Source organism: Microcebus murinus, chromosome 7 (genome assembly GCF_040939455.1).
Source record: "Microcebus murinus isolate Inina chromosome 7, M.murinus_Inina_mat1.0, whole genome shotgun sequence".
Classification (NCBI taxonomy): domain Eukaryota; kingdom Metazoa; phylum Chordata; class Mammalia; order Primates; family Cheirogaleidae; genus Microcebus; species Microcebus murinus.
The window spans coordinates 52,021,772-52,038,744 of NC_134110.1; the positions used below are offsets into that span (position 1 = coordinate 52,021,772).

Here is a 16,973-nt window from a genome sequence, read left to right on the forward strand (position 1 = left end):
TCTAATGATCGCTAACTTTTAATTTTTAGATAATTCTAGATTCATATGCAGTTTTAGGAAATAATACAAAAATATCCCATATACTCTTCTCCCAGTTTCCCCCAGTGATAATATCTTGCATTGCAATAGTAGGATATTACAATCAGAAAATTTACATTGATGCAATCTGTCAACCTTATTTATATTTCACCAGTTTTATATGCACATGTGTGTACACTTACTTAGTCTTACATAGATTTCTATGACCACCACTACAAGATACAGAATGGTTCCATCATAAAAATCCCTCTTACTATTCATTTATAGCCACAGTCACCTCCCTCCATCTTCCCATGCATTCAATCCCTGGCAACCACTAATCTGTTTCCCAATTTTACAATTTTATCACTTTAAGGGTTTTATATAAAAGAATCACACAATATATAATCTTTTGATACTGGTTTTTTTTTTTTCCACTTGGCTCAATTCCTTTGAAATCCATTCAGTTTATATGTACAAATCATTCCTTTTTATTGCTGGTTAATATCCCATGGTAACCATTCATCTGTTGAATTGTTCCTAGTTCTTAGCTATAATGAATAAAGCTTCTATGAACATTTGTGTACAAGTTTTTATGTGAACATAAGTTTTCTGTTCCCTGGGATAAATGCCCAAGAGTAAAATTGCTGGGTTGTATGGTAAGTGTGCATATTTAGTTTTGTAAGAAACTATCAAAGTCCTTTCCAGAGTGGATGTACCAGTTTACATTCCCAACAGCAATGTATGAGTGATCCAGTTTTCTCCATAATCTTGCCAGCATTTGGTGTTATCATATATAATTTTTTAAAATTTTAGCTAATGTGATATATACATAGTAATAGTTCATTGTGTTTTTAATTTGCATTTCCCTAATAGTTAATGACATTGAATGTATTTTCATGTGCCATCTGAAACCCATTTTGTAATTGGATTGTTTTAGGTTTTCTTCTTCCTTTTTTATTCAAGTTGAGTTTTAAGAGTTCATTATATACCTTAAGTGCAAGTCTTTTGTGGGATTTGTCCCATGCCAATATTTTCTTCCAGTATACAGTTTTCTTTTCATACTTTTCAAAATGTCTTTCACAAAGTATCTAGTAATTTTGAGTAGATCTAATATTTAGTGACCAAAATGCTATGCTACTTCTTCAAACAAGTTAGCATACAAATTATTTAACAAATAACAAATAAAATTTGTTGTCAAACATTTAAAAATTCACTCAAGCATTTTTAAGTTAATTTCTAAAGTACATAGATATGTGGAAGGTTCTGAACTTTACACTTTAGAGTTTGGAACTTTGAAATTGATTTTAGTAGTATCAAAACTAAAGTTTTGTTTCTGTCTTTTGATAGGTTCTGTTGCCACTGCCTGTCGTGACCCAGGGGTTCCCATGAATGGGACTCGAAATGGGGATGGAAGAGAACCTGGGGACACTGTTGTTTTCCAATGTGACCCAGGATATGAACTTCAAGGAGAGGAAAGAATTACCTGCATTCAAGTAGAAAATCGATACTTCTGGCAGCCCAGCCCACCAGTCTGTATAGGTATGAATTAAAAAACAATTAAAATTTTATATAAATATAAAACGGTTAACAACTAGTAATGATGTTATTAATTAGGAATCATATTGTAGAATAGATTCCATACAAGAGTCTAAGATTTCAGAAGACCATGAACCTCCCCAAATGTACAAAAATTTAAAACGTCATTATTTTTCCCATGGAGTAAGGGTTCATAATTTATTAAATTCTCAATGGTTCTAAGATCCTAAAAAGGTTACAAATCAAAGTTCTTGAAACTCCTATCTTCCCTTATTTACAATATAATTGTAGTTATCTATTGGCTTTAAAATTTAGAGTGGATTCAGACTCTATTTAAAATGAGATCTGGCCTTTAAAAAGATTACATCCTCTAAGAAAGAAAATGTTATGAGAACCTATGTTAGAGTTTCAAAGGTTTGACTTTTCATTCAATTTATATTACCAAAAAGATTATCAGTTTTTATTTTGATGATCTAAGAAATTGTAGCGCCTTGGTTCATATTTTCAATTGTCTTCCCTTTTGTCTCTGTGCTCTGTTCTTGAATCCCCAAGTCAGACTCTAGAAAATTAAAATACAAATTATTTCTGTAGTGGGTTCAAGAAAGAGTTAGAGAAATGTACCACTTTTGGAATAAAAATGGTTATAAAATTAGCTGTATAATTAAACTAGTTTAATCTTAAACTTTTTTGTTCAATTGTTTTAGTCATGATGTTATCTTGAATTTACATTAAATTTTAACCAAACTACATTTTCTCTACTCAAAATTGTATTTATTTACATATTCTCTTCCTTACCATACTGTAAGCAATTCCAGAGACCATATTTTGTTCACCAGTGTATTTCTTATAGCATTTGGCACATGCAAATTTAGCATCTTTTAGAGAGAAAACTTTTTGTTCATTTATATCCAACTCTAAAAACATTTTCAATATAATTTCACAGTGACTTATTTTTGAAAATCATATCGAAATAGGAAAAGAGTGTTCAGTACTTCTGTCAAAAGCAAACAAACTCAAGCACTCAAATATTCAGATTTATTTTACCCCATCATGTAACTTTTCATGCCAAGTTACAAAATCAAACTCATTAGTCATTCTATGTGTCCCAGGCACTGTTCTAAACGGTGGAAATTCAGCAATAAAACAAGACAGAAAAGTTCCCTGTTCTTCTAAACCTACTTTCCAGTAAATAAAATCTAAAACATACCCAATTTTTACATCATATTTTCTCTATTTTATATGTTGAACTTTTAAAAACAGCAAACACACAAAACAAACATACATAAAGCTCCAAATCAGACAGGCAGTTCTAGATCTCTTCTGTAGAAAATGAGGCAGATGACAAGGAAGTATTAAAGAGATTAGTTTAAAAAGCACAAAATAAGGTCATAGCTTGAGACAGTTCAGATTTGGTCACATTTCACTTTAGATTTTATTTCCTGTGTACACCTATGTTGTTCTTCATGCATCATTGCAGGACTCTAAATCAACAAACATCAATTAATTTACATTTACCATAATGGCACTCATAAAAGTAGGAAAAAAAATTATTAAGCACCTTTTGTAAAGGAAAAGAGATTGAAACAATGTTTCATATGTGGTTCAAAATTTTCACATTTTATACTAAGTTGACCTGAAAGATTTTAATTAAACTAAAACTTCACATTCTAATTAATTGGAATTTGACTGCATATCTCATAAAGAGAATCTTTATGCAAAGAAGAAATGATAAAACACCACAGATTATGTAGAACTTTTTGCTGTGACTCTTAGACCTGGTTAAAGGGTGTTGCTTATTAGAATTACCGGAAGGGCTATATTATGTCAAATGTTTTTATATAGAATCCTAAAATATTAAACAGCTTATACTGAGATTCTAGAAAACACTAAAATCCAAAATGCAAAAGATTTAAGAGTTCTGAGATAGGCTGTTATAAAATTCCATTTATAGACAAGAATATGCTTTAGCTAGCAAGTCCTATTCCAGAAAAAAAAAAAAAAAGCTGAGCACTAAATCTTAAATTGAGCAAGTTGTGGAGTTTTTATATGGATTATGGTACTGTGTATTATTTTTTGGTAGGAAAAGATAGCTTGAGGAGAAGATATGCATTAGAGCTTCTCTGAGGAAGAAAATAACCTTAAAAAAAAAAGTCTGAAAAATTGCTAAGACTGCAGAAAGCTTGACCTCTGAAACTGATAAGAAAGAACTCAATGATTGGAAATACTATGCCAAAGATTAAAAACTGAACTTTTTAAAAACTCCATAAGTCTATGTCTCAGACCCCAGAGCATAACGCATTTTGCTTGCATGTAGAAGTAGTCAGCCTTATGGCAAATACCAAACAGAAGAACATCATATTTAAGAGAGTTAATAGAATTCATTCCAACAAAATTGACAGTGTGAAGATTACTTTGACATTGCTAGAGGGAAAATAGCAGCACTCACTATGAAGGTAAATAAAAAAGACATTAATGTGGGTGGGCTTCTGAGAAAGACAGTTGGCACAAATAAAATTGAATTGGGGAAAAAATTAACAAGATTGTAAAATAGTTATAAATAGTTGATGCCCATGTAACTAACTCACAAAAAACTGCACTCAGAACAAATCATTAATGTCAGAATTCCATGGAAACTAACTGAATATTTAATTCATAAATCTGACTTATATTTTGAATGCTTTGTGATTAGATGCATAAAAATAAAAATGTAGTTCTAAATGCTGTTTAAGGTTGAGTATATTTAAAAGACAATTTTCTTTACTCACTGAGTGTTTGGGATTTAGAAATGTCAGATAACATCTCTGTTTCACTGGCTTTCATAGATTTTCAAAATCAACCATAGCATTGAAATGCTTTGGGAAATCATTAATGATATATAGTACATGTGTATGCACATATTTGTATAAAATTTCTAACAATAAAAAGTCTAGTATTCCCAGTAGAAAATAAGAAAAATTAAACAAAATTGCTCCCTATTTCTCCCAAATTTTACATAGTCCAGCCACATTAGCACCTGAAAAAAAATGACAAAAGATATTTATCTGTCATTACAGCCTGTTAAGAAGCATATATACATACATACAGGCATACCTCATTTTATTGCATTTACCATGTTTCACCGAAAATAAGACCTACCCATAAAATAAGCCCTAGCAGGATTTCTAATCATTTGCACAATATAAGCCCTACCCCAAAAATAAGACCTAGTGATGGGTGTGGCCATGTAGCATATCTGCACAACCCATGCATTTCATCGCAGAGCGGTAAAGAAGAAGAGCAGGCCTTCTCACCTGCCCTATGAGAGCTCTATTGCTCTACATGAGAGAATCGGGCCTATGGTTCTAAAGGAAATGGAGTGGCAAAAAATTCAGGATGGAATTCTGGGTTTGGAGAGTTATGATGATGTTCCAGAACAAGACAACTTAACTATACTTGAATAAATGTAGATTGTTATACCGTACTTAAAAAAAAAATAACACATCCCCTGAAAATAAGCCCTAGGGTGTCTTCTTGAGGAAAAATAAATATAAGACCCTGTCTTATTTTTGGGGAAACATGGTAGCTTTATTGCACTTCACATATATTACATTTTTTTAACAATTGAAGGTTTGTGGCAACCCTGCATCAAGCAATTCTGTTGACGCCATTATTCCAACAGCTTGTGCTCACTTCATGTCTCTGTGTCATATTTTGGTAATTCTCATATTTCAATTTTTTTCGTTATTGTTATATCTGCTTTAATGATTTGCAATCAGAGATATTTTACTGTTACTATTGTAATTGTTTTGGGGCACCATGAAATGTATCCATATGTGATGGCAAGCATAATCAATAAATATTGTGTGTAGTCTGACTGCCTCGCTGACTGGCTGTTCTCCCATCTCTCTCCCTCTTCTATGGCCTCCCTGTTCCCTGAGACACAACGATATTGAAATTAGCCCAATGGCCTCTGAGTGTTCAAGTGAAAGGAAGAGTCACGCGTCTGTCGCTTCAAATCAAAAGCTAGAAAGCTAAATTTAGTGAGGAAGGCATGTTGAAAGCTGAGAAAGGCTGAAAGCTGGGCCTTTTGCATCAGTTGAGTCAGTTAGTCAAGTTGTGAATGCAAAGGAAAAATTTTTGAGGGAAATTAAAAGTGTTATTCCAGTGAACACACAAATGATAAGAAAGCAAAACAAACTTATTGATGAGAAACTTATTGATAGAGAAAATTTGAAGGCTCTAGGTACACGATCAAACCAGCCACAACATTCTCTTAAGCCAAAGCCTAATCTAGAGGAAGGACATTACTTTCTTCAATTTTATGAAGACTGAGAGCACTGAGAAAGCTGCCAAAACAAAACAAAACAAAACAAAACAAAACAAAACAAAACAAAACCTTTGAAACTAGCAGAGGTTGTTTCATGAGGTTTAGGGAAAGAAGCCATCTCTACAACATAAAAGTGCAAAGTGAAGCAGCAAGTGCTGATGAAGAAAGTTGTAGCAATTTATCCAGAAGACCTAGATAAGATATGTGATGAAGGTGGCTACACTGAACAACAGGGTTTCAATGTCCTTGAAACAGCCTTCTACTGGTAGATGCCTTCTAGGACTTTCATAGCTAAAGAGGAGAGTCAATGCCTGGTTTCAAAGCTTCAAAGGACAATCTGACTCCCTTGCTAGGGGCTAATGTAACTGGTGACATTAACATGAAACCAATGCTCATTTACCATTCTGAAAATCCAAAGGTCCTTAAGAATTTTGCTAAATCTCTTCTGCCTGTGTTCTACAAATGAAAAAACAAAGCCTGGATGACAGCAATGTTTTACTGAATATTTTAAGCTCACTGTTGAAACTTCAGTGAGCTCAGAAAAAAAAGATTCATTTCAAAATATTACTGCTCATTGACAATGTACCTGGTTACCTAAGAGCTCTGGTAGAGATGTACTAGGATATGAATGTTGTTTTTAAGTCTATTAACACAACATCCATTCTGTAGCCCATGGATAAAAAAGTAATTTCAACTTTCAAGTCTTAAGAAATACATTTGATAAGGCTATAGCTGCCATAGATAGTGATTCTTCTGATAGATCTGGGCAAAGTAAATTGAAGACTTATGAAAAGGATTCATCATTCTAGATATCATCAAGAACATTCATGGGAGGAGGTCAAAATATCCACATTAACAGGAGTTTGGAAGAAGTTGATTACAACCCTCATGGATGACTTAGAGGGGCTCAGGACTTTGGTGAAGGAAGTAACAGCAGATGTGATAGAAATATCAAGAGAACTAGAAATAGAAGTAGAGCCTGAAAGTATGACTGAATTGGTGCAATTTCATGGTAAAACTTGAATGGATGCGGAGTTGCTTCTTATGGATAAGCAAAGAAAGTCATTTTCTGAGATGGAATCTACTACTCAAGAAGATGCTGTGAACATTGTTGAAATAGCAGCAAAGGATTTAGAATATTACACAAACATAGTTGATAAAGCAGAGGAATGTTTAAGAAGATATACTACAATTTTGAAAACAGTTCTACTGTGGGCAAAATGCTATCAAACAGGATAACATGCTACAGAGAAATCTTTCATGAAGAGTCAGTCAATGTGGCAAACTTCATTGTTGCCTTATTTTAAGAAATTCCTACAGCCACCCCAACCTTCAGGAACCAGCACCCTGATCAGTTAGCAGCCATTAACATTTAGGCAAGATCCTCCACTAGCAAAAAGACTATGACACACAGAAGTGTCAGATGACTGTTAGCATTTTTAAGCAATAAAGTATATTTTTAATTAAGGCATGTCCATTTTTTGGACATAATACTATCGCACACTTAATAAACTATAGTATAGTGTAAACATACCTTTTATGTATACACTAGTAAACCAAAATCTTTGTGTGACTCGCTTTATTGCTACATTTGCTTTATTGTGTTGAACTGAATCCACAATACCTATGAGGTATGCCTGTATATACATTTGTTATTATACATCTTTTTTTTCATTTCTTTCATATTCACATATGATTTTAAAAGTCCCAAAGGCAATATATGCTTCTAGTTTTTATCAAAACACACAGTTACAAATTAGATTGTGCATTCATCCATACAGTCCTTCCTGTTTTCATAATCAGTATAAAAAGCCACTAGCAATTTAACAGACATTTATGGATTACATAGTATGTGCTGAATTCTAGGTATAAAATAACACATAAGACAGAGTCTTTAGTTTACATATTAGTGGTGAATGCTGATACCTGAATGAAAAATAAGTAAAATATGGTTATAGAAATGGTGAAGATAGGCAAAGGTTACAAAAGATACCAGAGTGTTTAGAGAGAGCTGAAGCAGAGACCATACTGTAGTTTTCCAGGAAAACTTCCTGGAGGCAGTGATGAATCTTAAAACATAAGTAAGAGTTATATAAATATTGAAGGGAAAAAGACATTTCAGGAAAAAGAATAGAATGGGCAAAGTCATGAAAGTACTATAAGCAGTTTGGTAGTATTTGAGTATAATTTATGTGTCTAGAGAGATGGTTGATGAGATTGGAAAGGCCATGAGGGTCAGGTCCTGAAAGCTGTATTAGAATTGGAGCATTATCTCTGAAGCAATGTGAAACAACCACAGAATTTTATGCATAGGCATAGTATGATTAGATGTTTCCACTGAGGAAAAAAAAAATTAGAGGAAACTAGATTAGATTACATTAGAGGGAGCCATTGCAATAAATCTAGAGAGAGATAGGAGTTAGATCTAGAATATGGTAGTAAGCCAGGAAAGAAGGGCAGGCTGAAAATATCTATGAGGTATAATCTTTGCAAGGTTTCTTGGTGAATTGTATACAAGGATGCAGTGAAGAAAGGGGAAGAATCTTAGGCCTCTCTAGCTTGGGAAGGTAAGTGCATGATAGCGCTAATTAAAAATTTAGGAATGCAGGTGGAGAAGCAAATTTGACTTCAAAAACCCAGAACTTGGTAAGGAGAGACTTTGATTCAAAGAGGATTATTGCAAGGGCGAGGAGGGACTTTTGCAGCAGGTGGAGGGGGACTGTCCTAGTAGGGAGAATACTGTGGCCAAAAAATCTGCACATGTTTCAAGAGTTAGACAAAAATATGGTGGCTTTTGTTTATTTGTTTGTTTTCTAGAGAGCAGTTAACAAAGCTAGAGAGAATCATGTGTGGGGAAGTCCCATGATAGGATAAACAAGAGGGTAAACAAGGGGTGCTTATCTAACTAACTTATGATAAGTGAGTCTTCTCTAAGTCATATGTGGCAGGGTGTTTCCTGTTTTCAGTTGAAAAAAAAGGGAAAGAAAATAGTTCTTAGGGAACTTTGATTTATGTTTAAGATAAAAGAGACTTGAGCATATCTGTAGACTAAGAAGAAAGAAGCAGAAGAGAGTAAGGAAGATAATTAATTGAACAAAGATTTTTGAGAGGACCAAAGGTTATGTGATCAGGTGGGAGGTTTTATCTTGACTGTCAGGAGGGAATCTTTGTCCTTGGATTGTAGAGAAAAATATTCAGGAGACATTTAAGTTTGGAGAAGGAAAACAGCAGAAAATTGAGATAGTTTATGTCTAGTCATTTGATAATGTATCACAAAAATATACAGGTGATAAGAAAGCAATGGTGAATATATTAAGTCTGAGCAAGTAGATAGTCTCAATATAGTAAGTTATCTTCTGAGAATAACTGAGGCACTGAGACAAGTAGCAGAGGGGCCATGAAGGAATGCAATAAGGAACATCTGTAACTTAAATGGCAAATATTACCAAATTATAATGATGACTTTGCATTTCTAGACTCAGGCAAAGAACAGAGACACTGAAACTTTGCCAGAACCAAAATTCTCCTTCTTCCAAAACCAGTTTTATGTTGTCAAAAAAATTCATAGACCTTATAATTGAATGGTAACATTTATCTCAGAAAACTATTATAAAATTTAAAAACCCAGATAAGAGAGGAATGCTGATGTGCTGATTATATGTACGAGACATCCTGAGAATGTGAGAATCTCAATCTCTTTCTTTCATATATATTCTATACTTTCCCACCTCTCACCAGATATCTCTGTATCTTTCTTCATTTTTCTAGTTTTTTGAAGATGCCAACTATGTGTAATATATAATTTTTTTTTAACATAAGCTGTGTTTAACAAACTTCAACAATAATCCCCTGAAGAATCTATTCTCTGAATTTCACTGAAAATTTTTTGAGCCTCTCCATTGAAGTGTTACAGAAACCTTTGTTTGGGGCTACAATAAAAACTGTAGTGACTGCCTATTTTCATCAAGAAGTCAGGCAACTAGAATTTAGGAATATCCTAACATTCAGCGAAAGCATGTATTATTGTAAAGTATTCAAGGTTGTCAGATAATTATTCATTATCACTCATTAACTATTATCAAAATTTCTTCCTCCATAGACACATAAAAGGTGCCAGGGAAGGCAAAAATGAGCCAAATATTTCATATCCTATTGTTCCATTTACTGTTAGAGGTCTTGTTTTGCTTTATTTTGCTTCTAATTTTTAACCTTCAGAGTTTTTGGTAATAAAAAATAACTAGAGGGAAATTGTCTTTATCATTCTTCTAAATGTTTTTCTTTTACATGAAACTAAATGGCAATAGAAAGAGAGAGGCATATATATGCATTTTTTGGTCTCTTGAAGCCAGGAAAGTAACTAAATTCAATGTATTCACATATGTATGCATGTATTCAATTTTTTAAAGGCCTTTCTTGAAAGACATTGTAGTCTCCAGGCATCCAGTACTATACAAGTCAAATCTGTACAAAGCCTAATAAACATTTTTAAACAAGTGTTTTCACGAATATTGATAGCCAACAAATTTTATTAACCACTTAAGAGGTTTTGTCTGTTTGTTTCAATTAAAGCACCCTGTGGAGGCAATTTAACAGGATCTTCAGGCTTTATTCTTTCGCCAAACTTCCCTCATCCTTATCCGCATAGCAGAGACTGTGACTGGACTGTCACCGTTAATGCAGACTATGTTATCTCCTTGGCATTTATCAGGTGAGTTCTTATACATTTCCACATTTATAAAATCTTTTTTGGTCATTTTGCTTTAGCATTTGCACCAGGCAAATTTTTATTTTTGTATGTAGCATTTTTATTATTATTTAATAACCCCAATAGTAATACTTTGAAACTAACAAAGCCTTTATAATAGTATAACAGTTGTGAATGATAGTAGGTGAGCATCTCCACCAGATTCCAGTGCCAGGGAAACATGTTAAAGGTCAAGTGTCTTATCAACGTTCATGAAGTTTGATCTCTTTATTTAACCTTTCCTTCCTCCATTACCATCACTGTCTCAAAAAATTCAGTTTTTCCTAAGCTTCAATATTAAAAAGGTCAATATTTCAAGTTTTTTTTCTGCCGTATGGGCACCATCCAAAATCTTTTTGAAGTATCTAAAAACCCGTATGTACAGTACCACCAATGGACTTGGGAAGACACATATTCCTAACTACTTTCCTTTCTGCTGGTCTCATTAAGTCAAGGTGGGGGAAAAGAAAGAATTTAGGGATGATCTCTGTATGATTTATCAGCAGAACTTGTCTCATGATATATCTTTACATGGGAGTGTTTCAAAATTTACATCTGTTTAGCAGTGTAAATTTCAGGGTTAGCTTAGCACTGAAGTAGTGAGGGATGCTGCTTGTATGGGAGAGTGCAGCTGGATTTGAGCTCTAGCTCTGCCACTGTCATCTATGTTATGTTCTATAAGTTACTTATTTGAATGTCTGTTTTCTCACATGGAGCCAGTAGCTAGTATCACAAAACCCAGCTTCTTTCCCTGAAAATTTCAGTAGGAGTATTAGGTAATAGGCACTCAAAGATTTCCTAAGCAGAAAAGTTCCTAATCTTCACTAAGATCAGTCTAAGACTGATATAATCAGCACGTTGACCCTACTAACATAACCCCTTCTTCTGCCACCAGTGTCTTAAAGCTCTTGGTATTTATGTAAAATGCTAACCTTAAATATACAGTATTTTCTAACATATTGAAGCCAGGTGTTTTTTGTTTTTTTTTTTTCTAAAGTAAAGATAATTCAAGCTCACAAAAATTCAGCAAAAGTGTAAATATATGTTTTTTTCCTATAATTTATAGTGATACTTTGCTAATTGGAAAATACCAAAGCAACAACAATGATGATGTCAATTATTTGCTAGGATTCTGTTATAAGACAAATTTCTGAGATCCATACTATTATTATCTTTATTTTCACAGTTGAGGAAACATTAGCACAAACATTAGAAATATCACGATGCTTAATCCAGGGCTTAGTTTACTTATAAAACTATTCTAGTTAATAACTTGGAGTTAGAAGGCTATATTACATGAAGTGCATAACCTAAATTTGATTTCCAGTTCTACCATTTACTATGTAACCTTAGGGAGACCACTGACTTTTCAGAGCCTTAATGTACTCATTGGCAAAATGAAAATCATAATCTCTTCCTTATACCACAGAATTATTGGCAAGACCAAGTTAATATTTATGAAAGTACTTTGTAAAATATAAGTACTATTGGAGTGCACTATCCTTCTAGTTTTTTAGGAAAAATAATCATTATAACTAAGACTCTAAAATTTCCTCGAAAAAAAATACTTTTTTCTTTATTTTCATTTCCACAGAAGTTGCAAATCAATACTATAAGTATTCATTTAAGCCCAAATTAGAAATTAAAAAGAAATGTACTGCATTTCATTGTTAAATAAGCTTTCAGCCTTTCAAGGATAATAAATTCTACTATATCATTAACAAAGAACTTGTTTCCAGTGATCCTCCTCACATTGAGATAAACAAATTGTAATTACTGTTTTAATGTTGAAAGAGATGAAATTCAGAGAGGCTGTATTTTGTCCCAGAACAGGGGTAATAAGTAATAAAATGAAGCTTAATCTTCTGATTTCTGCTGTATTATACCAACAGTTATCAAAACAGTGGCCTCAGATCCACTGAAAAGTTTCAAGGTAAATTAATTAAACTCATGAAAGCTACTGAAAAAAGTAAAATATGATAGTGTGATGGTCCCCCAATTTTCTCATGGTACGGGGACCCTTAATGTATGAAAAGTCTGGGAACCTCTGCATTGTCCAAATCTTTCTTCATCACCCTTTATGCACAAGTAAACTAAGTAGCTGGACTCAGTTTGTGCATGTACACATTAAGGATGAGAATGGTTGTCTGTATAAAATCTATAGATTTGGAAATAATATCTTTCACCTAACAAATCTCTCAATTAGATTCAGGCAAAGATGATATAACTTAACAAGATAGTTTCTTTGCTGATGGATGTTTAACAATGCCAAGCTTTACTGGTTTCATTTTATATCATGAACTGGTTGATTTTCTTACTGACTCAAATGAGTCCATCTTTTTCACTGTGTTTCTCCACCACAGTATAAGTTAGATAATAGACAAATTGATGTCATGTCTCTTACCTTCTAAGTATGTGGGTTCTATGATCATTTGATCATTGTAGGACAATTCTTATACTTTTGAAAGTTAAGGCAAGTTTATTATGCAAATCTTGCAATATTTAAAAAGTTGATTTGAATCATTTACATGCTAAAATGTCCTTTTTTCACACATTATCTGATTTTGACAATGTATTGGTTTTATTTCTCCTTCATTAAGTTCTAAAAGAAGAAAATATATTTCTTTTCAGGAAAAGGAATGCTTAATACAATATGCAGTGCTTCATTTAAGTAATTTAAATTCAAATTATGCATTCAACTTTTGTTTAAATCTGATATGTAGAGTTGAATTTTAAAACAACAAAAATTCTCATAAATTTTGAAGTTCAAAGCAAATAGCACCATTGATAAAGGAAAAAAGGTTTCATTGTCTTGATGCAAAATATATGCATGAAAATTTTTTTAAAAGTAGATATTATTCTCCGTGCTTTACTGATAAAAAGTAACTTATATAAGGATATGTAACTAACAAGGCCAGACATAAAGCTTAAACTCGCATCCTCTGACTCCAAATCCTATGCCCTTTCACCAGCTAAACTCTTTGCCTTACGATCATTGTATTTCTTCTAAATACTATGTCGACTTAAAAATATTTGAAAATATCAAGATGACTTTTCTCTTTTTCCACTGCTGATTTGATATTTATATACAATGTGTTGCTTCCAGGCAATTTTTATGTTAGTTTATTTTGACAGGGTCTGTTGTTAAACAATTAATATGTGATGATATGATTATTATAGTTATAGCCTAGTAATAATCATTCTATTTCTTTCTTTCTTTTTTTTTTTTCTAGTTTTAGCATAGAACCAAACTATGACTTCCTCTATATATATGATGGACCAGACAGTAACAGCCCACTGATTGGAAGTTTTCAAGACAGCAAGTTACCAGAAAGAATAGAAAGCAGCTCAAATACCATGCATTTGGCTTTTCGGAGTGATGGATCTGTTAGTTACACTGGATTTCATTTAGAATACAAAGGTAAATACAAACATTCAATATTAGCATCATGATTTAAATTATGAGTATTTTACACAGAAAATAATTTTACATTGGCAATTGTTAACAGTTAATTTTATGTTCCTTTTTAAAAGCAGGCTATGGATAATTTGTCTCATAAAAGGATTCTTGCTGTAGACTTTTCCTGTCAGTGAGAGCGAAATTAGCATTGCCTTAATTACTAGCAAAGGAAATGTATCCGACAAACAAATTAGCAATTAGTATATGAGAGGAGTTGGCTGGGGCCACAAAATATTAAAAAAAAAAAAAAAAAAGCCTCGTATTTTGGAAGGTAAAGTTTCACTCAAATACCTTAAATTAGAGACTACTCTCAGTGATAAGGAGAACAAAGTGTAATTATATTTCAGAAAATGTTTACAGATATTTAAATATGTCAATATTCCGAATAGGAAGAACAAAATACAGTGATAATTATAATGCTTCCAAATACCTCTGCAAGTATTTAAATGAATTATATTAGAATGTATGTTGGTGTTTATAAATATATTTTTTCTAAAATTTTATAGTCAAACGAACAGATTTAGATTTTAGTTGTTTAAAATTTAAATTTATTTTTAGTTAGTGAGTACTTAAAGGACATACTGATAATTCACCTCAAAATATCAACTGAGTTCTGAAAATAAATACTTTAGTTTTGTTACTTACCACCTTTTTAAAGAAATATTTTCATATTTATAACTGAAAATTATATAGAATAATTAAACAAACTTCAAAATATCCTCCATCCAACTTGGCAAATCTTAACATTATGTATGTTTACTTCAAGTCTTTTTATTCTTGTTTTAAGAAATCAAATATTAAGTATACAATTGAAACTCATTTTGCAATTTCCATGGGAATAGGGGTTAGTCTCTTCAGGGCTATTACAAAAGATCACGATAAATTCCATAACACACACAAAAAGGAAAGCTCTTTTAGGGAAAGGAAAAACTCACAAGTCAGCAAGATACAAACTCTTGGGGTCCTCTAGTATCTTTATCATCACTTAGAAATGCATGCCAGGGCCAGGATGTCTGCTGGTCATAGCCAGGGTATAGATTTCATTCCAGTGAAAAGATGGAGCGCTCCATGAATCTCCCATCTCACAGGACAAAGGAAGAAAATGGCTTTTTCACTAGGAGAATACACGGGCAGCTTGGCACAAACAGTGAGGATTTGGGGTGCCAACTGTTTATTGGGGTTGCCTGCAAATGCTACCTGCTGTGTAACAGAAGACACTGGTGAAGCTTAGATGTTGGGACTGTGGATTAGGAAGCCAGTGGTCTTATGGAGAGTTGAGCTTGGGCACACCACCACTCTCTCCACCTGCGAGATGGTTCCCTTACCACATGCTAGGACCCAGCAGCTGTCTATTAACTCACACCATCCTGAGCAGCTAAGGTCATTTTCAGATATTCCTGCTCCTCTCAAGATGATACCCTCCGAATCCTGAATTTGATGCTTATCTTTTCCATTTGAGCATGCTTGCATGTATTTTTATATTTTCCATCACATACACATCTTTCATCCTATTTTCAAACAGATTTTATATTTTTATCATTTACATATCCTTCTGAAAATTGCTTTTTTCCCCCTTACGTTGTTTTTGAGATTTATCAGTATTAGACACATATAGCTTTAGTTTATTAATTTATTTATGATATTGCTTCATATGCCTATATCACAGTTAATAAGTTAATAAGTTTTTATGCTGGTACACACTTAGGTTGTTCCAGTTTTTCACTACCAGGAATTAATCATGAAATGAATATTCTTTTACATATCCTCTTGAATATATCTGTGAGATTCTCTTTAGCGCACCTATCTACCTGGGAGTGGATTGCTGGGTCGAAGGGTATGAACCTCTTCACTCTAACTTCATATTGCCAAATTATTCTCTGAAGAGGTTGTACCAATTTATACTCTTGATATTGGAGGATGGGGATTTAAGAAACTTCACTGTTTTGAAAAAATAGTGCTCTTGACAAATTTGAAAATTAATAACCTCATGGGTGTTAAATGGCATTTCATCATTTTCATTGCCTTTCCCCTAATTATGATTAAGTTGAGCATCTTTATTTTGTATACTGTTTCCTTTTTGTTAATTGATTATTCCTATCATTGCATATTTTTCTAATTGGTTTCCTGTTTCTTTTTTATTTATAGGGAATCTTTTGTGCATTTTAGATAGTAGTTCTTTATCTGTTATTTGTGTTGTAACAAATATCTTACCACTATATTTTGCAAATGATTTCACTTTATTTCTGGTTTCTTTTGCTGTACAAAAGTTTTAAAAATCAATATTATTTAATCCTTCTTTAATGATTTGTGTTCTTTACATCTTGTTTAAACATTTTTTCTTTATTATGAGGTCTCATAAAGATATTTTCCTAAACTTGCATACAAAGTTTTAAAGCTTTGCTTTTGTCCTTTAAGTCTTTAATCTATGTGGAGTTTAATTTTATGCAAGCCAGGAATCTAATTTTATTTTTCCATGTGAATAATTGTCTTAGCACCATTTATGGACAGGTAATGTTGGTGCTGTCAAATATCAAGTTTCTATGTCTGTTTCTGAATTATTTTCTGTCCCACAAGCCTATCTTTCTGTCTTCAGGCCAAGACTTCTCTGAACTTTACTACAATAGCTTTAAAATAAGTCATTATGTCAAATAGATCACCTTATTCTTTAAAATCATCATTTTATTGTCAATTTGAACTTATTATTGAGATTTAAACTTAAGTTTGTTCTACCCATTGAATTTGACTGGGACTACATTGAATTTTGTAAATTGTTTGGGAACAAATTAAGGAATGTATGATATTTAATCTTCACATCTATTAATATGGCATATCTCTCAATTTACTCATGTTTTCTTCAATGCCTTCAATAATGATTTATAATTTTTTTTATAAAACTTTTTTCATCT

The 16,973-nt window shown here is 32.7% G+C and overlaps 1 protein-coding gene across 5 annotated transcripts in view; it reads left to right on the forward strand.

The window, feature by feature from the left end:
- CSMD3 (CUB and Sushi multiple domains 3) overlaps nt 1–16,973 on the forward strand; it is a 1,101,621-nt gene that overhangs the window by 845,544 nt on the left and 239,104 nt on the right. For all 5 annotated transcript variants that reach the window (XM_076005068.1, XM_012781857.3, XM_076005066.1 and 2 more), the window contains 3 exons: nt 1,369–1,560; nt 10,433–10,571; nt 13,841–14,028. In XM_076005068.1, coding sequence (XP_075861183.1) covers nt 1,369–1,560; nt 10,433–10,571; nt 13,841–14,028 — 519 coding nt within the window. The remainder of the gene's footprint in view (nt 1–1,368; nt 1,561–10,432; nt 10,572–13,840; nt 14,029–16,973) is intronic.